Genomic DNA, 24,442 nt, shown 5'->3' with positions numbered 1-24,442 from the left:
TAGACGGGAAGGAAAGCACTGGTCTAGGAGAAGCAGGAAAATGGAGAACTCTAAGCTAATCAGTTGTTTTAAAAAGAGGGTGTTCACTGTTCAGGTTGTAATTTATTGAGATAAAGAAACCATGCATCACAGAAAGCCCTATGTCGCCTGCAGAGGAAGGTTATTCTTGTTTTCTTTCTTTTTTTTTTTTTTTTTCTTTTTAGAGAAGACCCTTGTGTGTGCATTTGCAGCTTACAGCTAAGAGGTTGGACCTAGAAGCTAATCAGCCATTCCGTCTCCTATCTGCTGATCTGCTGGCATTGGGGGGAAGGGGAATGTGGGCAAACAGGCATTAAATTCCACCGGCAGGCGACGGGAAGGTATTCCTTGATAAGCAGCATCCAAGATGATGAGCCGTAAAGCAAAGCCCCCGTGAGGAAGAAGGGGAAGAGGCAAGTAAAGCTTTAGCCATCTGTCTCAACCCAGCCTTGCTCAATGCTCGCCAGAGCAGAGGTCACCACCAACAATAATAACCCTCGAGAAGCCAGACGTATGCTTTCCATTCACCAATAATCTACAAAGCGTCTTAGGGTGAAATCCTGGCTCCTCTGAAGTCAATGGGAGCTTTGCCAATGATTTCAGTGGAGCCAGGTTTTCATCCCAGATAATTTTAAAGCAACCCCCAGGCTTAAAGATAAAACAACGGCATCCTGGGAGAAGGCGCAGGCAGGAGGGAACTGCGGAGGGCAGATGGGGCTCTACCAGCTATGCTCCTCTGAAAAGCTATCCATCTTACAGACAGGGTGACTCCACAGTCCTGGAGCAACACCAAGATTGGCAATAAAGAGGTAAAGTGAACAAGCAGGTAAATACCAGTATCTTTTAACCGCTGGGACAACTGGGCCGCAGGACCCAAGTGAGCCATGGGGCTCTGACATAAAATCCAGTGGTGCTCATGCCAGTTAATCTGTTGCTTCCACCTCTACGTCCTCATTTCTGAGATGAAGCATGTAAAGTGACCTACATTGTGTTATATTATATCATACTGTATTTTTTTCTCACCCCCCCACCCTCTCCAGCGATTCTCAGGCTGGCCTTGAAGGATGTCACCTGGCAGCGCTCAACCAAAATGAGGATTTTTCACACTTGAGCAGGTACAATTGACTTACTATTCATTTCAGTCAGTGGGACCACCCAGACTCTGCAAAGTGCTGTGTCTTAGTTAGGCAATGCTTTTTCAGGACTCCTAACAGCAAGTGTAGGTGCCTGCATGGCAATGTGGTGGGGTCAGCATGCGATGTGGTCAACCGAGATGGCCACAGTAGGAGACAGGAACACCAACAGCAGGACATGCCAGTGAGGACATGGCAAATTCAGCCCCAGACACAGTTTCTCGGTCTTGAGCACTGAAGGTGGCATGGTGGCTGTGGATAACTGTGGTGTGCTTTCATTGACAGGCTACTACAAAGGAGACCATGGGGCCTTTCACCTGGCAGTACCACAACTGGAGCCAACAGATCCCTGAAACACCTCCCCACGAGAGAGTCCTCACCATGTGATGGAGGGTGCAACACGGACAGCTGCAACTCCCCTTCGAAGCTGTGCAGCGAACAATGCAAGATCCGCAGGGCTCAAGAGAGGCAGGACATCAGATGGTGAGCCACCATGGCTTACTGACTCCTCTCACATCAGCTGAGCTGCACTACCTGACCATGTAGCGTGCTTGTTGTATCACAAATGCTGCATAAAATGCGTGAATTTAACGCTCTTTTGGAGAGCATGGGCTCAATGCATTTCCCCTGTCACTGACGAGGGGCTGGGAGCGCACAGGAGCTGAGCCTGCCTTTGCCGTCAGAGGAAAGAGAAATGGAAGGTAAAAGCTGGGGCCGGAGGGGTGAGGTGTGAGCTGTGAACCTTCACAAGGAAGGAGCTATCAAAGGAATGTATCTCCCTTACATCAGCCCCACCATCAGACCCACTTGCTGATTTACCTTCCTGCCAGGTGCCCATAACCACATCCCAGGAGCAGCATCCCCTCAGGTTACCCATGTCTCCTCCTCCAGGAGAACCCTCACTTCATTTTCCAGGGATCTGCTGGTAGCTGCTGGAGCAAGCATTCACCCAGCCAGGAAAAGAGAGTTTTTCCCTTTGCTTGTAAGTACATCTCCCCTACCAGTTGCGATTCAGCCGTCTGGATTCATCGATGAAATCATCTGCTGATGCGGATTTAAATTGGCATCTACAGCGCACGCGTGCGCACACTCGCCGCTCCGGTCGTCCCCAGCGCAGCCACGCAGGCAGTATCGCCCTCCGCCAAGTGCCACTTTTGTGCTGAATTTTTCAAGTGAGAAGAAGCTTCGGTTTCTCGCTGCCATCCGCTCGCTGCCAATAGTAGCGTCGTGCTGTCCCTCACTGTCTTTGCACAACAGCTTAGTGCATAAAATTTCATGTCCCGCGAGGAAATGTGCACCAGTACGGGCCCATCTCATCTGGATTAAAGATGTCTTTTGGTTCAGCCTCTTTCATAAGGCGAGGGAGAACTTACATTACCCAGAGCTCGGCGGCAGATCCGTGTGTGTGTTTTTCACCAGGCTGTCACTTGGACTGTTTCGCATTACGAGCCTTCAGTCTCGCTCTGGCTGTCCATTTGTACTGTGAAGCTCTGAAATACAGAACGCACGTGCCAAGTTTCCACTTTTCTTCAACAGCCGAGATCCACCGACACCCACGAGGTAGGGTCGGACTTCGGCAAACCTGGAAGAAGGACAGTCCACCTGCCTCTTCACTGCCCATCTCCCCGAGCCTGCTTCCGTAATCGCCCCGTTTCGTGCTCGCTGCCGTGCCTGCCCGGGGGCGCAGCCGCCGGCCACCAAGATCACAGCAACGGCGGCAGGAGGAGAGCCCAGGCAGAGAGCTGACAGCTGACGTACATCAGTGTTTTTATCTTCTCAATATTTTGATTAGCCCAAGGAATGTTTGGGTTAAAAAAAACCCCACATTTTTTAAAAAACACGGGACAGTCCCACAGGCTGTTACGGCTTTATGTAATATTGAATAGCTCTGTACGATTCGCCGTGTAACCCAAGAGCATTGGGGCAATATCGGGTTTATTTATTTATTTTTATTTATTATTTATCCATGGGTGATTTCACGTGATGGAGGAGTTGTACCTCACTGTTACGTGCTCAGGGCAGCCCTGTGGGAGTCCTGACCCTGCACGACCATCTGCACCAATCATTCCTTCTGCAGTGCTAACATAGAACATGTTTACAGATTAAAAATCCTTAAATCCGAAGGTTTTGGTTTTGTGGCTTTTGGTCACATCTTTAACGATACTCCAGTGCAATTATTTTAACCACATTCCTGCCTGATGGTTAATCATTTACAGTGGTTATCACTGGAAGGGAAACCTATCTGATAGACTGGAAGGGTAGTAGACATCATTCCGACTCATTCGTGACTGCAGCCTTCAGACGCACCAAGACCTGCAAGGAACCTCCCATGAGCTCCAACTCTCTTCACACCCCAAATCTGCCAACTTCCCAGGTCAGACACACCACGGGCAGAGGCTCCCACAACGTGCTTCAGTCCCTGCTGGCACCAGCTCTGGAAGTACCTCTCAGCCTTAATGTCGCAGGAACCGTGCTGAGGACATCGGTCTCAAGCAGAAAACATTTGGGGTGGGGAACGACTTTTCCCCCGTTTTGTTCATTTCGCCATTTTGATACCAATTCAGCCTCCCAGCTGTCACACACCCGCACAGGCCCTGATCACTCGTATCCTCATTATTACACATAACATTCCCAATTGTGGAAGAACGGCGACAAAGATTCTAAAACTCTCGGGTTTTGTTAGGTGACTTTATTTCTGTTTCAAGTTTATTTGAGCTGTGTTTGTTCTTATTACACCGAGCTGCATCTTTAGCACTCAAAAAGAGGTTTAACTCCATCAGACTGGACGCAAAGAGATCGATTTACAGCAAGTGATAATCCAAGCCTCATTTTCACATCTTTTAAAATTCACATTAATTTAAAATTTGGGGGCCTCCCATCCGACAGAGAAAGTGTTTTCCACTGTACTTACAGAGTCAGCAACCAAGAGGAAGGGAAATGACAGCAAGGAGTGTAAAACCCCAGTGACCTGAGCCCTCCAGTGCCGTTCCCTGCTGAGGATGCACAGACCAGCTGAAAGGGACCACGACACTTCTGCACAGCTCCGTTCCTGCCAAGCAGCGGTGGAAGCCATTACGCAAGGTGCAGCCGTGAGCGGGACGGAACGTGGGTGCCGTGGCAGGGTGCCCTGGCAAACCAGGGCTTGCAGAGAGGCAAATCAGCCCACGGAGGAAGAGTGCAGGGCAGACGGGGGGCGATGCTAGGCTGCAGCAGGAGCTGTAGAGAGGGAGAAGGAGAAGGGAGGGAGCGAGGGGAGGACGGGGACAGCACGGGAGGGAGGCAGAGCAGTATAAAAGCATCCGACACGCACCTCTCCCGACACAGAGCGAGGGGGGCGAGAAAGTTGGTCTGGAAGCAGCAGCAGGAGCCAGGAGGAGCGCCAGCCGCTTGCAAACACGCACGCACGGTGGCAGGAGAGTGCGGAGCTGCCCTGGCCAGCCCTAGGGCCACTGGAGGGAAGAGAGAGGAGAGATGGAGCCAGGTATCCAACTCCCAGGGAGGGCAGGCGGCTGAAGCTTTTTGCAGCCCCTCGCCCTCCGCCCCCGCCCCATTCCCCACGACCGAGCCGAAGGACAGAGAGGAGGAAGAGGAGGAGGAACTGGGGTCGGGGGGGGGAAGCAGCGATCTCCGCTTTCTCCACGGGGAGCTCGCAGCCGCCCCGTCGAGGGCTGGGCGCCGGCGGGGGTTGAGGGCGGGTGTCGCGTTGCGGCCCCGCTCCCTCACACCCCCGCCGGGAGGGGACGGGACGGGACCCGGCGGGGCAGACAGGACAGGGCGACGCCTCCACGGGCGTCGGGGGTGGGGGCGAACCGCGGGGCGGGCGAGGACACGGCGGGGTGGGGGGGGGGGAAGCTGGTCCAGGGGCCACCCCCATTCCCTCGCGAGGAGGGAGGCGATAGCCCCAGGCTCTCTCCTCCCCTCGGAGCGTCCCGGCTTCCCCGCCATGTGAGAGTCGTCCCCAGCGCCCCCCCCCCCCCCCCCCCGCCTCTCCCTCCCTCCTCCCTCTCACTCGCACACACGCTCCCGGCCGGCTCCCCCCGGTCCTCGCAGCGTCTCCCCGTCGGCAGCCGAGCCGCGCTGCTCTTCGCCGGCCCGCGGCTCCCGAGGCGGCGGGGGCTCGGCCCGCCCGCTCCCTTCCCTCCCTCCGACGGCCCACGGTGACTCTGGGTTGCAGGGCTGCCCGCAGAGACGCCGCCGGTCCGCGGCCCCGTCGCGGCTACCTGCCGCCCCCCGCCGCAGCCGGGCAGCGCCGGGATTTTCGCCGCCGCCGCCGCGGCGTCCCGACCCGACGTGGCTCCGCCGTGGTGTGGCGGCCCCCGCCGCTGCTGCTACTGCTGCTGCTGCTGCCGCCGCTGCCCCGCGCCCGCCACCCGCCCCGCCGACGCCGAGAGCGGCGGTGCGGTCCCCGCCGCCCGTCCTGCGGCTGCCGCGGCCGCCCCTGGGGCCGGGGCCGCTCCGCCGCCCGTGGCGGCGGCGGCCCCGGCGGCGGCGGCCGCCGCGGCTCCTCCTCCGCCTCCGCCTCCTCCACGGCCGCCGCCGCCGCGGGGCCCTAAAGCCGCCCGGCTCAAGAGGATGGTGCGGCTGGCGGCCGAGCTGCTGCTGCTGCTGGGGCTCCTCCTGCTCACCTTGCACATCACCGTGCTGCGCGGCGGCGGCGAGCCCCACGCCCCCGCGGGCACCGGCAACCACAGCCAGCGGCAGGTGAGTGCCGCCCCGCCTCCTCCTCTTCCTCCTCCTCCTCCTCCCCCTCCCCGTCCCTCCGCGCCCACGCGCGGCCAACGGTTTCCACCTGCTTTCCCGGAGGGATGTCGCGCGGGGCAGCGGGCGGCGAGGCGGGGCCGGCTGGGAGCGGGAGCCGGCGCCGTGCACCTGCCTCGGCCGCGGTTCGCCCCGCCGCTCCGCGCCGGTCCCGGTCCCGATCCCGAGGCACCAGCAAGCGCTGCCGCCAGGTGTTCACCCGCTCGAGGGCTTCCCTCGCGTGGCGCCTGGGAGCGTCTTCTTCCCCCCTTGGATTTACGCTCTTCCAGGGGACAGAGGTGGGAAAAGACAGAGCCGCTCCCCACTCCGCGTTTTGGCCCCGTGTTGGAGGCGTTGGGGCGGCCCCCGTTACTGGAGCGTCGCGGACAGGTCGCAGCGGATGGCGGCCGTCTGCCCTGGGCAGGGCCTTCCGCATGAGGACGCAGTGTTCCCCAGGGCTAGGGGGAATCAAATAGGTGTATGGTGTTGGAAAACACGGGGACAAAACACCTGGGTTTCCTTGGAAAGTGTCAAGAGACAGGTAGAGATATTCAGTCCTGAAACAGCCAAGAAACAGGGTGCTCATGAGGGACAGGGCTTGTGACCCAGCCAGTCTGTTCCAGTCTTCTGATTCCGGAAAACCACTGGTGAATTATGTCTGGCAAAGGTAAAAGGTGTTTTTTTTTTTTTCTGTTTCCTTACTTTTGCAGGTGGCTCTTTATTCAGTATAACATGTTGCCATTCATTTAAAATGGTTAGAGACAGTGATAAAAGCTGCAGAATCATCAAAATACTCAGGCAAAGCTTGTAAATCTCTGGTCAGTTGCATGTGCCCTGTCCAACATTTTTTCCCCCCTATCCAAGCATCAAAGAAAAATCAAGTGCCAAATCGTGCGAAGAACCGACAGAAAAGGTATCATTATTATCACCATAAATTTACATAAACCCGTTTATCATCTCGGAAAGAATCGTTGTACCAGCGGAGCGTGTTTCTGCAAAGCGTGAGGGAAAATAGAGCGCGGGCTGTGACAATCATTCTGTTTCCATGGGATCCCCAGCTGGGGCTCCGCAAAGCGAAACCGTGGGGGTTTCCCAGATCTGCAGACTCAACATCCCAGTCACAAACTGGAATCAGGTCCTCTTAGCTCAGCAAACCTGCCGTTGAACTTGGTGGGAGTCCTGCTTGGGAGTGCTCGGCCGCGTGCTTCGGATAAGGCCCCACGATGCTGTCTGTCTTTGAGCTGCAGTTTTATCACCCGCCTGACATTCCAGGATGTTTTTTTTTAATACCTTCAAGATTGCTGGTAATAGTGTTTTATAAATGATGCTTTCTTTCCTCATGGGCACTTGAAATGCCTTTTAAAATGATGTTCCTTGGAAAAGTAAATTTGGAGAGGTTTTTTATGAGGTGTTTGCTATCATTAGAATAACCCTGAATTTGCCTTTTCTTGACAGGCTTGTAACATAATGAGGGAAACATCTGGGCAAGTGGGAACTCTGGGTGATGCCGTTTCCCCAAGGAGCTCTTTTTAGAGCACTGTTGTAAGGTTAGGGTGAAACAAGAGGAAAATAATCTTCATATAATTATCCTGGAATGTTATCTTGTAGTTGGCTGTTTTGCGAAAATCTGTTGATTTTGACTTCATTAATTTTTTCCGTCTGTTGATTTTTTACAGATAACTTAATGAAACTCTGTGCCTTTAAGCATTGTGATAGCTTTAGCAGTCCATATTTTCATCGTGTTTTTCCATTTGTAGAATTGATATTTTTATATACTTCCCAACTGAATCGATTCTACAGTTATGTATTTGAGAGAGCCTGTCTATACAAGACATTATGCAAGAAAGTATATTGATTAGAGCAGTCAGTTAAATGGAAGTCTGTCAATTTTTTGATTTGATAACTTCCATGGATTCTATTGATAGCTGGAAAATACTGTAACCTGCTTTGGAAAATTGTACTCTGACAGGCAGGTGCTTCCGTTCAGAGCATCACAATATAGATCTTGATGGCAAGTTTGCATTGGGATCTTCAGATTTTGCGGTTTCTTGGGCTCTTATCGTGGCACATACTGAAGTGAAATGCAAGATCCTAGTGCAGTGTATTCCTAGGTAAAGAATCAATGTGGAAAGCAAAACTGCACAGACCTAGCTTTGTTGGTATAAGCAAATAGAAATCTCTCTGGTTGCTATCGCCTCTACTGAAAAAAAAACGTATTGTTTTATCTGTCTTGGTAGGTCTATGGAGAGAAAAGATTGTGAGAAGCAGTTAGGTCAGTGTTGCATTCGATGAAATTTCTTTTGACAAAGTCTGTTGTGCACATTGGGACAAATCCAGGGAAGTAATCTTTGCAGCAACTGTTTATAGATGCATTTTGACAAGGCAGATTTGTATAAAAACAAACTGGCTGTTACCAAATGAGGGGTGTGGTGTTTTAGGACTTAAGCAGTCTGTTTGCACAAATAAAGTGGTCATAACTTGGTCCTCTGTATCTGAAAGAAAATTTGAAGTGTTAGTCTTAGTTCCAAAAAAAAAAAAAAAAAAAGAAAAGAAAAAACAACCCAAACTTCACAAACTTAGCACATCCTTGAGCCTTTTTACATATAATGGATTCAGGAAGAATCCTAAGTAATCTTAAATATTATTGGAGGTATAAATAGCCTAAAATACAGACTTGTGTGCATTTGAAGTCCGATTCATTAAGGGAGGAAGAACGACTCTTTCTCCCATCCCTTGGTCTTTCAAATGAAGCAAGGATTTTGGAGGATAGGTTTTGATTTCCTTTGGGCTTTCAATTATGTTAACTCTTGCAATTAATTAGACAGATAGGTGAAAGAAATCCTGAAGAAGCTTCCATCGTAAATGAAACAAGGTTTTTTTCCTCCCTCTTATTTTTACTTTTGGTGCCCTTCCCTGTACTGTGCGTGTCTCTGGAGTTCCCAGATGTCTGGCATCATGTTGTGCCGCTGTGACTGGCTGTAATGAAGCGGAGGAGAAAATTGTGATGTACTTTGCTGGTCCTCTTCAAGATGAGTGAGGTACAGACACAGGTTTCTTCAGTTCACTGCTGCAGAAAGAGGCACTGGACTTCTGCGTTGCTGCAGTTTCGTGCTGCTGTTAGAATTGGTTTGTGGTAGTGTAAACTAATGCAAAATGGGAAATGCAGATTGGAATTGTAAAATATCTCGCAGTTTCGAGTTATGAGAGCCTTTTGTTTCTCAGTCAGATTTTATTCCCTCCTTCTATCTCTACCAAAGAAAAAAGGAGAACTGGGGAGGAGGGAGATAATGTTTTTACTGGTGAGAACTCTATTAGGTGTAATTTAATTAGCATCCAAAAACTTGTGGAGTATATTTATGAACTAAATAAGTACAAACTTCTGCTTCTGAATAAGAGCAAGTGAAGCTATATTGAGAGATGGAAAAATGCTGCTTGGATATGTTTTTATCTTTCTACATAGTTCTAAAATGAAGGGAAGGCTTGAACATAAATTTTGAACGACATTTGTAATATTTTACGATGCTTTAAAATCTGTGCTTTCATTCTGAGAACAAATATTTCATCGAGAAGTTTATTCCCATCACTTCTAATTTTTCCATAGCAGGCCTTGCACACCAAGAAAAACAGTGTTCCCACACCAAGAAAAATGACCTTGTAAAACGTAGTAACAGAGCCACCAACAATATATGCCATAGCACATGAAGTCAGATTCTCCACTGCGGTACTTGCAGCAGTATTACATTAGCATGAAACTCAGTAGTTGTGCATAAAGCTGGAGCCGTAGAAGAGAACGTCATTTGAAAAGAAGCATAATGCTGTAAACAGCTTTTTACTTTTAATCTCCTTGCTCCTGTCCTTGCCCCCCTCCTCAATAAGCATGCAAGCAATTACAGCGTGTCGGAAATGTTCTCTGAGCCCTACCAGCAGAAACATATTCTGCTGCTTATAAACGGTTGCACAAGAGTCACTCTCTGAGCCGTGTCCTTTACAGGGCTGAGCTCTTAATTTTCTGCTAAGATCCACGGCTCAACACGATGAGAAGTTCAGAAAAATGATCTCCAGTCAGATACAGTGACATATTTCAGCTCTCTGGTTTTCTCAGTTTAAGTAGGACTCGAGCTGTTTACTTTGGGAGAGTTTTAGACTGAGTCTTTTAAACCCGATTCGAGCTCTGGAGCTTTTTTTTTTGGTAGTTCTAATAGGAACCGATTGTCTAAATCATCTTTGAAAAACTGTGGATTCTCATTTTGCATTTGTATTTTCCAGACTGTTCTTAGGCTGTATGAGATGCCAATAAGTGGATGTACAGCGTATATTTAATACGAGCGCTGAATCCTTCTCTGCCTTACCAGCAGTTTATACATTACACAGATAACTTTTGGAGCAGGTGGCTTGTGAATGAAGCAGGCTGAGTCTCTGAAACCCAAAATCTCTTTTGTTGAGGTTGTTACTCGTCACAGAGGACACTCTGTTTCGTGCTTTTTGACAGCGATAGAAAAGCCTGGCAGTTCTCAGCAGGCTTGCTGTATAGGTTCTTAGCTAAAGCTCACCCTTACCATTAGCATATGTTCTTCCAGTTACGCACTAAGCCTTACGAATGACTTACACCATGTGCAGTTCATTCTCTCATCTCCCAAGGGAGAGAATTATGTGTGCTCTTTAGTGGTTTTGCTAGTGGGCTGTGGCTTGTTCCGGGATCTAGGGGGAAGGAAGGGTGATTAGCTTTACGTGTGCTGCTGCTGCGTGCATGGAAGCAAAGGATACAGCAGGAAGCAACGGTGAAGGAGTGAGACTGCTGCTCTGAGTGTGGCATTTACTGTTGTCTGTGGCTCCCAGGAGAGATTCTTCCACCTTCCAAATCTGCCTGTGGCAAAAATCAGGAAAGTGTTAGTTAAGCTTCTCTTCGTACCTATCACCTCCATTGATTTCCTAGCAAACTAAAGCATCCCTGATGGAAAAGACCTACCACACCTTCAGAGTAGGATGGGCAAACTTTTCAGTATCTAAGACTACTGCAGTAATTTAGAACACGGATCCAGGAATATTGTATTTAGTTATGGCTGCAAGGAGCAATGTCGGGCACGTACGAATGTAACTTCCTACATTAGATTTGACCAGGATGTTTGGATGAGGCATGTTTTGCTGAACTTCAGCTCAATAGCTAGCAATTACTGTACTGCTCATTTTGGATCACTGGTGGTAAATACCTGGCATTAAATCACAGAGGACCTCTCAATTTTGTCTCTGCAACTATAGCTCAGAGCAGTTTTTTCCTAGTCCCTTATACAGAAGAGTACAGCATGTATGTATAGAGTATACAGTACTCTATTGGAGTACTTTGGTTTTGTTTTGGGTAAGACTCAGGATCATTCTCCATCTCTTTACAGTATTGGGTTATTTGTATGAAAGAAACAGTTTGTATGTAGTCCTACATTCATTTTGGGCTATCATGGTGGCTTTATGTCTGTTCCCATGGGCCTGGAGCCAGACACAAATCACAGTGACTACTACAGGGCAGAGGCTGTAGCCACATTCCTGCCTTTGCCTGTCTCTGCTCTCAGTCCATCCGTCCCTGTGGGGCTGTATGTGAGGGGAGAGTGGTTAAAGGGAAGCCTGCTGACATGCGGTTCTGAGCCCTGTGTGGTCGGGCGGCTGACTCTTGGTAGTGAAAGGAGTGGTAGGTTTGAGTCTGGCTCCTGAGAAGGTCTAGAGCTGTAATGATCACCCTTGGTGACATCAAGAGTAGAGAGTCAAGGTATGTGTACATAGTGATCCTGGAAGGAGCTGGGTTGGTACTTCTCATGTTGACTCATCTAACTTGGACAATCAGCACTATTTCTGGAGTAGCTTTTATTTTGTCGTTGTCATTGATCCTGTAAAGAGAAGTTTATTCTACACAGGAAGAACATAGCTGGTCCACCACAGCTATAACAACAATACAACCACACTGCTTCTGACCCCTTGGTCTTATCTGATTGGCACAAAAATCTCTCCTTCCGTCCTTCTGCTTCAGTTGTCAGCCCTTAGTTTCAGCACATTTCCCTGCTCTTTCCTTTCTTATGCCAGATGTCCACAAAACCAGGAGACCTTCCATTGGAGCTCTGCTGTTGGTCTTTGTGACTCCAACAATTTCATCATCGTTTTACTGTCTGGAGCTGGTCACTGTGTACTCTTTTGTGATTTTAACATACGTGTTATGACCTGCTAATAGGTAACCAGGTCCTAGTACTTCAAGCTTCAGCATACTAAGCTTTTCGACACCTTGGTCTGCTGTGGAATTCTTTTGCTGAGGAGACATCTGTTTAACCAATCCGAGTTACATTAAATGTAAATTGGGAACAATGTTTTGAATTCAGCAGTTGTTCTTTCGTCTCTACTCATATAGACCACATCTGTATATTAATAGTCAATGCCTTATTGTTCCAAAATGATGGGAAACATCTTCAAAGAAAAGAAGGGACAATGAAAGAATTATTGATTAAGTGAAAACTCTGGCTGTGTTGCTTTCTAAGATAACACGTGACAGAGATAGACATGGCTTCTGGACACTCAGTCATCAGTATGTACTCCAGTGGGGAGGAAAGACCGGTTTGAAAGTCACTTCATTTTTTAAGGTGCATGGGTATATAGGTATTCATGCTTAACAATTTCTCTTTTTTTTTTTTCTTCACTGTGTAAAAGTGCACAGAATGCTAGTAATGGCAGGAAATTATTTTACTGTACTTTTTTATGCTTGCGTTCTTCTGAGTCACCATTTAAAAATCTTGAAATGCACTCGTACTTCAAATATATATGCAGACAATTTAGATGTTTCCTTGCACAAACGTAAACTAAAAAAACCTGAAGCGATGTAGTTTTTCTTTGTGCTTAGATCCTAAAAGTATAGCGATAGGCAAGATTTAGCAGCTTTGGCAGGTTTAATTGTCTGAGTTGGTTGCTTTCCGCTCTTTTGTGTGTTTTGCCAGTCTTTCTTGCAAACAAATGTGGTAGTACCTAGTTGTGCCTCATTTGTTCTGTTCACAGTGCTGTTTAGTGCTTGCTTAGCCTCTTATTATGATTCTTATCTTGCTGTCTGCTTTAAGACTACACTGCTTAAAAGCTTTTTGAATTGACTGAATGATGGTCTCCGTAAAGATGACATTTTTACAGCATTATGTTTCAGTGGTAGCAGCGCTAGATCACTGTCTCATTGTATTTTTTGTTTTGTTTTTTTAAATCTCAACTTAAGCTTTTTGAGGTTGAGGTTCTGTTGTTGTGTTGTTGTACAATGTGTAGCGTAATAGGTCTCCAGGCTTGAATGGAGGCTGTAAGCACTGTCACAAATGAATAATGAGGTGATAGCTTAGAGTAGAAAACTACAAACTGCTTTAGTAAGTTGCAAAAGGCAGCATTAAATGATCCAGTGATTCCTGACTTTAATGCCATCATGCCTACAGGATACCGAATTTACAAGTTTTGAAGACAGAGAATGCCAGCCTAAATTCATAGTCCAAAGCATAGAGATGAATAACATTTCCAAGAAACAGAGTAGTGAGCTCATTGATACATCAGTAAGAGCAGAATGTTTCCAGTGTTGGTATTTCCATGTACTCTCAATTTGAAATACCAGAAAAAGAAAGAAAACAAAGTAAAATGTAACTTATTATTGTAATAAGTGATGGCTTGCCACAGTGGTCAGCTGTGTGGCAGTATAATACTTGGTCAGAGGAGCTGGTGTGGGCGGTACTGGTAAGCAGTTCCTTTATCCTTTTGCCCTTGTTGTTCAGTGCTTGGAGAACTCATAGCAGTGGGTCATATTTTTTATTCCTTCCTTTTAGCAGTCAGCAGGATGAAAGCAGGCCTGGAGTTGTTCACCTTTAAGCTCTTGTACAGTACTAGCTATTTGGGTCCTTTTAATCTTACAAAGGTTCTCCTAAAGATGAGAGAGGAAAGTCAGAGATAATATCTTTCTCTCACCACTCTTGGTGGAGTCAGTTCGTGTTGAAAGGCAGGAGAACTTCAAACATACCTTGGCTTTTACGCCTCCATGCTCAGTGTGTTTAAATCGACCTTGCTCCACTGACTTTCACCAAGCAAGGCGAGCCAATGACTAGTGTTGGCTGCAGACCCAACCAAAGATTTGAATCTTTCACAACTCTGTTTTTCTACAGAACTGATACGCACATAACATAACACACATAATCTGGACCTCCATCCAAGAAGATAAGATGGGCTTGGGGGTGAGCCTTTCTTCAGATTGCACGAATTAATTTCCATCCATTATGTTTCATTGTTAGTTTCATAGGCACAGAAAAATCCTGAACTGTTTTGTTCTGCTCTTAGTCCTCGGGAAGGTTAAAATTTCCTCTTTGCCTGCATGTCCATTGAGATCAGTACTTGTGACAATACTATTGTAAGTACAGTGCAAGTGCCTATAAAAACCACCTGAATAACGTGCCCCATCTTTTTCTGCCACTGTCTATAGGACCACTCTGAAAAAAAGTGGATCCCTCCCTTTTTAAGGAACAGATACTGAGTCAGTGTTGTCCATGGGCCAGGTTTAACTTCCAGAAAGCTTCCTTCAGGCATCTTGCCTTTGCATTCCCATTGAGTTGGGCATTCAGGTATTGAGCAACTGAACACTGTCATGGAATCATAGAATCATTTCAGTTGGAAAAGACCTTTAAGATCATAGAGTGCAACCGTTAACTTAGCACTGTCAAGTCCACCTGTCCTTGAAACACTTTTTCTTGTACATGCCCGGGAAGGCTGAGTTGGAGGTGAGGTCCTTGCACCAGACAAACTGCACTGTAGGCTGCGATGGAAAGAGGAGGTGACTAACAGCAGAATATAAGGTAATGGAAAGAGTTTCAAAGAGCCATAGCAATAGGATGGCTATTTTTTGAAGCTAGTGCTTCGAAAATTAGTCACATAGCTTTGGTATCTTTCTTGCCCTAGAAGTAACCCAGCAGCAGCAGATTTTACCATGAGGAAACCATGATTACATCACTGGAACCGGCTGCCGAAGGTTACTGTAGTTGTGACAAAACATAAATCTGGAGAATTGTAAAATCAATATAGACTTGGTCTAGATATAACATTAGTAATCAGATATTTACTAACGTCTATTTGCACAAGTTACCCAAAAAACCAAAAAGGATTAATAGTTTAAATAGTTTCAGACAAAAACTTCCCACGATATTGACATATAATTTATTAAAAAATAGAAACCATTACTAAGCAGCGTGGATTTTGTAACACCCTTAATGTACTCACCTCCTACATCGTACGAGTTGCTTATACACTGTTCAATTTCAGAGCAAGAAATCATTTAGCATCTATTTAGCAACACAACAGCAATAAAACTGTCCTTGTCTTTAATGTCTACAGATACAACTCTCATCTGAAAGTGTCCTCGTTACCTGAGTAATCAGACTGGAGTTGTGTGAGATGCAGTGTGTATAGTGGCATTTTGTGCTGCTGATTTTAAGATTCTCTGAACTGATGAAGTCTGTAAAGGTTCACTGCACAGACCAGGCTGTAACAAAGCAGTTAATGATTCTCGTGACATGAATGCTGCCATTTCAGTTTATTTGAATGACACTGGCATTCTGTCTTAAATATATCACTTTTTATTAGTTGGGTTTTTTTAAACCAACTAGATATTAGGCATGGGTATGCATCTTAGCTAAACTATAACCTAGCCAGTCCATGCCTTTTGCACTTCAGAGTGCCTAGAGTTTTTCAAAACACGTAACCACAGTGATATTTTTATAAAGGAATGTTCACCTCATGGGATTTTTTAAGGTGTTCTATTTTTTTTTCCAAGTTACAGCCTCGCTTTATTGTACATGATGTCCAATAAAAAAGATATATGTCTGTGATTGGACTTTGAAAAAGGGCCATGGTGCCTATTCCATGTAAAGGGAATGAAGTCAAGCAGTAAATTTGCTGGTCGCCCTTTTCATATTGACTGTATCTTGGCCAGCAGTTGGTCTTTGATGTTGTAACAATAGAGCAAAGGCAGAGGAGGAGGAGGATTAGGACCTCCGTAATATAAAAACAAGTCTGTATTCATCATGATTTTTATAGAGCACAGTCCATGTCTGTTGGAGGTTTGCAGCATAGTCTTGACGGTCTGCAGAAGAGTGCAGCAGTCTTAACGTTTGCAGGTGGTTTACAATTCATCCATAATTACTACTACCAGCTCTTTTTTTAATTCAGAACTTGTTTAGGTGTTCAGCATTTATTTCTATCTTCTTATTCCTTCCTACAATAGGAAAACAGATGTAAGTTCAGAGTAGAGCTTCTGGAGTATCGTTTTCCTTTACTGGGGTTGATTGTCACGTTATTTACGAAAGGCTTGCTGCAGCTGGCCAGTAAGGTACCTCAGCTTGTGCTTCGGAGTCCCAAGTTTTTATTGGGAAAGACTAGAGGGGTTGATATGTATATGTCTAACATTTGTGAAAATATATATCAAAAGGGAACCTAGAGTAGCCACACCACGTCTGCGTCTACAGGTGTACTGGAACAATAGCATCAAAGGTTTTGAACAAACTGTTTAGCCTGATAGAGTCCTGGAGCTTTTGACACGCATTTAAATGGTAGCAGCACTCGCTCCTGATCAAAACATGCAGAAGGAAAAGGGTCGTCTGTTTCATGAAAACGTGTAAGGTAGCAGCTTCTGCTAAGTGCTGGTGGGAGTAGGTAGACTTTGAATTGTGAGCAGAGCTTGGAAAGAACTGAATGATGTGTAATGCGCTGTTGTAGCCGTGTGTGTAACACTGTGGATGTGGAAAGCAGGATCAACAGAGCACTCCCAGGGATGCTACAATGGCAGCAACAATGAGCCCAGTGCAAGCGATCTGTTATCAGAAGCCTGAAGGCAGCTCTTAGGGGACCATCTGGGGATGCACCAGGTGAAATTACTTTACTACACCCAATTCCAGTGGCTCTTGCTTAAGGCATGATCCGGAAGTGTCCCGACAAGGCAGAACACCTGGAAGCTTCTCTACCGGACTCCAAAGACACCTGACCCTAGGAAGGGAGGGGGGCAAAAGATGCCAATCTGTAGTGCATTTGACAGTTCAGGACTTGATTTAGGGTTGGATCCTGTGCCTCCTGGGTGTTCAGATTAGACCTGTGAGTCCAAACTCGTGAACGAGTCACCACTTGCTGGCTGAACTGCAGTAGCTCCTTAAATGTCTTATCCCACCTTCATCCCACAACAAAATATGAGATGGTTTTATATTTATCAGCAAGTCAATGCTGTGCAAACAAACCCTGGCCAGGGCTCGCACCAGAGTGACTTGTGTTCTGTCCTCAGCCAAAGCACTCCATGGTATCAGTGGTCACCACACAGCTCTTCAGTGAGGAATCTGTTCTTTCATTTCACATCTACCATGATGGCCATTAAAAAGGCAGCATCTAGTGCAGAAAATGCACACATGCTATTTCTGCGCTCTGCTGTATGTCTCCTTCATCAGGCTCAGATACAGCAGTGTCTTAACTATCTCTGCTTTTCCCAGTATGCCAGCTGATGAAAGCAAACTACGTGAGGCTTAGCCAGCATAAGGTGGGAGTTCTGGCTAGTTGGAGGCGTCACCTAGTGTGTAAAAGAGTTTGCCCTTGAGGGATCAATAGCTCTGAAAAACCTGCTGAAATCCTTCAGTGGTGGTGAGTTTGATTCTGGCTCTTTGATCTAGCATTCATGGCTTTTTGAATAATGTAAATCAGAGCTGCCTTTCTCACCTACTCGTCCCTCTTTCTTCTTCTCCTGTCTCTCTCCTAAGAGGATCGTATTTTCATCTTCCTAGGAATATAGCTATGGCAATCTTAACATCAAAAAAAAAAAAGAAGTAATTATTTGCATAACATCAAAGTAAGGGCCAGATTAATACCACCTCTCTGATTTTTTTTTTTTCTTTATCGTATTTAAGTCTTCATGCAATAAAATCCAAGAGGAGTGTGCAGCTGAAATCATGTGTTTGAAAGCATACGGAGTGAGTGCGGGAAAAGAGCCGTATATGCCAATTCCCCAACACGCGCTGCTGCCGTTGATAAAAGGAGCCACAAATTGCAATTGGCTTATAAACCCCATAATACTCCCATGCCAATTATTGCAGTAAGAGTCACACGAGGAGAAAAGATGACTATTTAGCTCTTCAGCGCAGTTCGGTAGCTGGAAGCTCTGCAGCGCGTCTGCTGTGTATGCGTTGGACTTTCTGTACAGAAAGAGCTTTCCCTCCTGGAGATCCGGTGTATGAACCAGGGTCCGATCTCTGTTCCTCTAACAGAGGAGGTTAGGTTAGCTCAGACTTGAACTGCTTATCTTTCCTTTTCTACCTTGCTGCTGCATCTGGCTACTGGGACTAATCTAAAGATGCGTTTGGCCTGCGCCATACAGTTTATTGTCAGTGGCGTCTGGGTGGCTTCAGGCGCATGCTAAGATTATAACAAGTATGAAAAATAAAACCATTTATCCTAAAAATAGCTCAGAACTAACTAGTGATCGTGGGGTGAAGGGGAGACAGAAATGAAGATGTTTTCTTTTCACGTAAGTGTCAGATTTAAAAGCATCTGCCTTGTTCAGTGCATGTATGGTATTCATTTCCTGTCTGCAGTCGATTGGAATGCCCCCCGAGTCGTTTGAAATTGAAAATCGAGTCATGCTTCTTTAATCAGCTCTAGGAAATAGCCCCCCTCCCTTACTGTTCTAAGAAAATTTATATATACATGCATGGAACTCGTAATATAAAAAGCCCTCACTCCTCTCTAGGGCAAATCTGTTCTCTCTCCCCTCTTAAACAGAGAAGGGTCTTCGCATTGTCACGGTGTTCTGCATATCTACTCACTTGCTCTTCTTCCCCATAATGTCACTGGAGGGAGGCCTTTCTCTTGTGTATCTGCTTCCTCCTGTTTCTTTCTCTTGTTCTGTCACTAGGGTAGTTCACAGAGATGTAGAGAGGGGGCATAAAGTCCACTGCTGATGTCTTGATACGTAAATAAGACAGTTACTGCACTGCATGTACAGATGCCATTTATCCTAATGACTTCCAGTTGCTCATGTGTCAGTCCCCAAAGTTTTCTAAATGGAGAGGGTAAAACTGTACACTCGGGCTTGAAAGAATACTTCGCTGCAGGAGCAGAGGTGCGTGGTCCTGAGGCAGCCGCTCAGGTTTCTGCTGCTGTTTTGTTGTGAGCTCCTGAGTGTAGTAACAACCCCTTCCAGAGCGTGTTGTGAGGCACACATCGAATGTAAACAAACACTGCCTTTCCTCTGCCTTCACCCTCTAACTTCCATCAAAAGAAAAACGAGTCTTGGTGGGGAAGGGCGCTAAGGGAGGGTCAAGTAAATTATCTCGCAGTGATTCGGTGGCGTGTATGTTTTGAGCATCAAGACTCAAGTGATTTGCCTTTTTTCAGGCACAGAAGTAGTGTTGCCAGAAGCACAGGAAACATCATGTTTTTGGAATATAACACTTGTCTGCTTTCTTGCTTTCCCGTTATTAGCTTTTGCTTATGTGATGAAGTCATCATGTAACTTTTAGTCCACAGGGACTAAACACTTTCTAGTCTCTAAAAACATCTGCCAGCTAACACAGCCGGAGTCATAGACACTTTTGAAAGTGTAGGGTGGATATGCGGTGGCATATGAGAGGGAGACACAGAGACTGGGAATAGCTGTTTCTTGGAATCTAACAGCTGAAGGCAACTTTGGAAATTGAAAAGGTTTCAAGTAAGGTTACTCTTTTGGCTAGGGAGGGATGAAAACTTCATTTATTAAAGCTGGTTCACCTAGTGAAATCCTAGCCGTAGTGATTTAGTGGAATAAACTTGCAAAAGGACCTAGTTTAAAACCCGTGAAAATCATTTCAGATGTATGTATGTTTGTTCTCCCATTTACACTGACTTTGTGTGAGCTTGCCTGCGAAGCCTGACCAAGAAGTTGTATACAAAAAGTATGAATATTCTGGATTTCCTTTGCTTTTGCGGTTTTGATTGCAGCTTAAGGCAGATTTTCCTGTTTTGCTGGAATCCCACGTGTAGATTGTGATGCAGATTTCAAGTGATGGGTGAGATTAGACTCATTCAATTAAATTTAGCCATGGTATAAATGGGTTCTGTTTAAAGCTTTATTGTACGACTGATTTTATGCAAGTATTTAATAAAGCCTAAAAAGAATCAGAACTTTCAAAGTATTAGCATTTTGGCACCACAGGTTATTGAAGTGGAATAGCTGGGCTGCTCTTCAGTTGTACATTTGCCTCTTCAACTGCTAAATCAACACATCCTGTATGGAGAGCTCCAGCCAGGCAGTGATTACAGGGAAGATCTTCAGAGTTGTGAAGAGCAACTAAATGTTTACCACCAGCTTAGGCAACTGAAAATCTCTGTTAACTACAAGGAAAACTTGGCACTGAACATCTGTCAAAGCCCTACATGATTCTAATTCTGTGCGCTTGGCCATCCCATAGATGGCTGAGTATCTGCTGAAGAACAAAGCACCAGTGTGTACTGTTGCTAAAGGGCCTCTGTTTTTTCCAGCCGACATTGAGCTGTAATCACCACCAAGTCCTTTTTATTATCAAAGTGTTTATACAAACTGGCAGTTCTTCACCTCCAAGCTGAACCATACTGTTTGTATTTTCCAGCTGAAGGAAAACATGAAATACAAGCAAACATCAGAGCATAAAAAATAGCTGTGCTGTGAAATGCGTGTCCACAACGTGCAGCAAAAGGTTGCCAGATCTGAGGACAATACCGTTGGTTTTCTCCTTAAGCTCTGAGGAAAAAATATTGTCTGCCAGAGCAGTTCAGATCTGGACCCACTGCTTACTAATGGTGCGGAAGAGACAGGGAGCTTGGTGGGAGAAACTCCTAGCCAGAGACTGAAGGAAGGATGGACCAAAGCTGGACGACTGCAGGTGAATAAACAGGCTATGGAGGGGAGGAGTGGCAGTAGGGCTGCTCCGGCACTCGGGATGTATCAGGTCAGATGGTGCAACAAGGCAACAGCCTTTTCCTCCGCTGTGGAGGGTCCTGTCGAAGTGTTGGCTGTGTGCCTCGAAAGAGTGGTCTGAGACTTGCTAGACCTTAGATGTGAAGGAGGCATCAACGCTACTGCCCTAGGATCTCTGCAGTCATAACATAATTCCTGGCTACGTGTTCAGTTCTCAAGATTTTCTGTGTAGCTATGAGGGCTAGAAGGTTTTAGTGTAAAGAACCCTAAAATTCAAAAGCTATGATTCTGAGATAAGTGTGCCCAGATGCTTTAAGATTCTGCTTCTGCTGTACGCAGCTCCTAGAGCTATTCTGGTGTACACCAGAAAATCAGCTGTGTTAGGCTGGGTGTGTACTTGGGTGTCCCAAGCACCTCACTGCCTAACTACGCTGCCACTGGCACCCAGCATTTTAGCTGGGTACAGAAGACCTCTGTCCAACCATGACGGTGGATCGACACGTCTCCTCTGAATTTCTGCTGTCCTAATTGCAAGAGTATTTGTGACTCCATCCTGTTCTCCACAGAAACAAAATCACTTCAAGAGCCCCTGAAGCTCATGTGCCCCATAGCAGTATCCTGTGGGATGGCTGGGTCTGGTCTTTGCGTCGCCACTTCATCACACATGCAGATGTACTGCAAGTTAGAAAGAAGTGCATACAACATCATTTTACTAATTTTGCTGGACTACATAGAGAATTCTTAAAAAATAGACCCTGATAAACAGAACTCTTTTTTTCAAATTATTTTTATTTTTATTACCAACTGTAATCAGTGAGTCATCTTCTATTTACACAATGTTTAAAGCAGATGCTATGTTTTGAAGCCTCTTAGTGAAAACAGTTGCGTACATGCAAACCAATGTAGTCCATTTTAAAGGATTTATAGACAGTGATTATCTAAAACATGCTATTAATTATTGCAACAATTAATTTGTGTGGCTTTCTAAAGACAAGGCCTTTTACTTGTTGATACACGTGAGCATGAGGGACGTGCATGTTTTAAGAAAATGAGAGTCTCAGTAGCTGAGTGATTGATGTGACAGCCCTCTGGTCTGACTTCTTCTGGAGATACATCAGTGGCTCCTCAGAGTGAACCAGAGCTGTAAGACTCAGTACCCCTGCATGCTTTCAGCTAGTCACACAGAAATTAGATAGGAACCCGAGTGATTTGCCTGTTAAATGAAAAAGCCAAGACAGCTAAGAACAGAACAAAGGTCTTCTGACTGCCTGGACTGTACGTGGCATTAATCATAAAAGAAATTTTCCTCTGTGTATCTTTGATAATGCTTTTCAGCTGTTAACTTCACTGTCTGCTTCCCTAACACTGTCCTCACACCTCTTCCTTCTAGGTCCTGTGCTGCTTATACTCATGATAGACAAAAAAAATAAATAAACTCCAGGAATTAGATCACCCAAGTTCATTACCGATCTTGGGTCTGCAGAGGTGAAAGTCTCATGCAGTACCCCGGTGTGTTACTCAGCCTCCCCAGACCGCTTAATTTCAAAGTGATCATTTAGCACTAACCTGGAAACACATGACAGCCTTCAAAAATCAAAACAATCTGTTGAGGCAGGTGGGAAATGAAACCAGTCCTAATGGCTATAATGGTTTTCTGTGGAGGCCCCAGGCCTCATTTTGTCTCTGATAGCAATATAACCTTTTATAGCGTCTGTGAAGTTTCCTAATAAACAAATGGTCCTTGTTCCCGGTGGTTGAAGATGCTGTACAGGTGCATCATGAAAGTGCATTGACAGACTGTTGATTTTTGAATTCAAGACCTCTTGTCAAGATCATTTTACAAGATATTTCAAAGGAGTATACAAGAAATAAAAAAGCAATGTAGCTGCAGCAGGGATTTAGTAATGGATTCCCTTGCTGTCTGGGAGCTGTTAGGGATGTAAGTTGCATCGGTTTTCCCAAATTCTTTCAACTCTGTAATTAGCCGTGCTTGCAAATGTGCCGTTAGTTTGGCAAGTGGGGAGGGAACTAAGGAAGGTAAGAAGTATGAAGGACAGAGAAGGAGCAGCGCCTCTTGAGTATTTTCTGTAGCTCCAGTCATTCCTCACTCATTCTCTGTCTTGGTTGTTTTTACAGGACTGAAAATGGGATTAAAATAAGGAAAAGAGGAGGGAGATGGATTCCTCACCTGCTAAAAAGGCAGAGAAATTATCTTTTTCCCTAGTTTGGTATTTTTACAAGTTCCCATTTCTGTTTAACATCTCTGTGGGAAATAGAGATGGTACACTTCCCTGCAGCTAATGTCTAACGTGGGAGAAATAAAATAGGAAGGCAATGGAGGGGGTTTAAATAACCCATTTGATTATTGAAAAGTTAAACTGCAGTATCAGGTAGGAAATTTTTCCTGCATGCAGGGTTGTCTCTTGGCGTCTTAAACCCTGCCATGGTGAAGGTCCCACCTGTATCTCCAGTATTTAAAGTTATTCTCACAAAGGCCCTGTTAATCCCTCTTCTTTCCTGCCTTGTAGACGGACACAAAGACATCGATGAGAACTGAACTGGTGCCCTCCCTTTTTCAGTGTGGGTTTTTAATTAGGAACTTCTATAAATATCTGATCCCGTGGGGCAGCAGAACTGTAGCTGACAGCAAGCATGAGTAACCCCTTAAAAATCATCTCAATGGAAAGTTTAAAAGTGGTGAATAGTCCTGTTAAATGAAGGAAAAGCAGTGATTTATCTTAAAATATTTAGAGCAGATGCATCATTTGAGTAAGAAGCCAATGTGCCTGAATTAGAAATGTCATAACTTCAAAGAAACTGAGTCAGTAGTTCAGAATGAAGTGACATAGCTTTTAAAGGAAGGCAAGCAACACTGCTTTCCCAAAAGCAATCGGGAATACAAATTGTGTACACCTAAAAATAAACAGTGTGAAGTATAAACATGTGAAATAGCGCAGAAATAAGAAGAGAAGAATATTCCCCACCCCTGAGAAAAAAAAAATAAAATTAAATTTCATCTATTAGCTTTGGAACATGAACCCTCTTTTCTTTAGAAGGATGCTGGCATTGCAGTAAGGGCACACTTTTTCCTGCTCGATTGGCCTTGGAAGATCCTTTGCCTGAGTTAATGCAGTAAAACAGAGTGAGCCTCTTCACATGCGGATCTTCTCTTCCCACGCAGTTCAAGGTCACTTTTTATTGATGGCAGCCTCTTTTATCTTTTTACCAGAAATTTACATTTCTAATAATTCAGCATTACCTTCTAATAATACAGCATAGCAGCTTAGATGCTACACCAAGAATTATCTACCTAAAAAATAGGCATTCTGTTGGATTTAGTAACTGGAAGCAAATGGTTTTTTCAGTTGGCGTACTATGAGCAGAGAACTGAAATGATCACGCGTTACTGAGCGTTTCCGTTTGCTTGTGTTGCAGTATGACACAGGAGCCCCAAGGAGGCACAGCCTGGGCTCATGGTCGCCTGAAAGGCACTGCAAAAGATGACACTGCTTGTAGGCAGAGGACGCACTGTTTTACCGGTGACATTCCTGCCAGGCGTTAGTCACCCACCCCTCCTCTCAAAGACAAATTCCACCTGTCCCCCCCCAATCTG

The 24,442-nt window shown here is 45.7% G+C and overlaps 1 protein-coding gene across 2 annotated transcripts in view; it reads left to right on the top strand.

The window, feature by feature from the left end:
* Positions 1-4,622: 4,622 nt before the first annotated feature.
* ISM1 (isthmin 1) overlaps positions 4,623-24,442 on the top strand; it is a 40,706-nt gene continuing 20,886 nt past the window's right edge. The window contains exons 1-2 of one of the 2 annotated variants that reach the window (XM_086631106.1): positions 4,623-4,632; positions 5,326-5,852. In XM_086631106.1, the coding sequence (XP_086487232.1) occupies positions 4,623-4,632; positions 5,326-5,852 (537 nt within the window). Of the gene's footprint in view, positions 4,633-5,325; positions 5,857-24,442 lie in introns of those variants that run through there. The other variant, XM_086631108.1, reaches the window with a different exon arrangement.

This window comes from Tauraco erythrolophus, chromosome 2 (assembly GCF_009769465.1).
Source record: "Tauraco erythrolophus isolate bTauEry1 chromosome 2, bTauEry1.pri, whole genome shotgun sequence".
In the NCBI taxonomy this organism is placed as follows: domain Eukaryota; kingdom Metazoa; phylum Chordata; class Aves; order Musophagiformes; family Musophagidae; genus Tauraco; species Tauraco erythrolophus.
The sequence above is the reverse complement of the archived record's forward strand: the minus strand, read 5'-3'. Positions and strand labels throughout refer to the sequence as shown.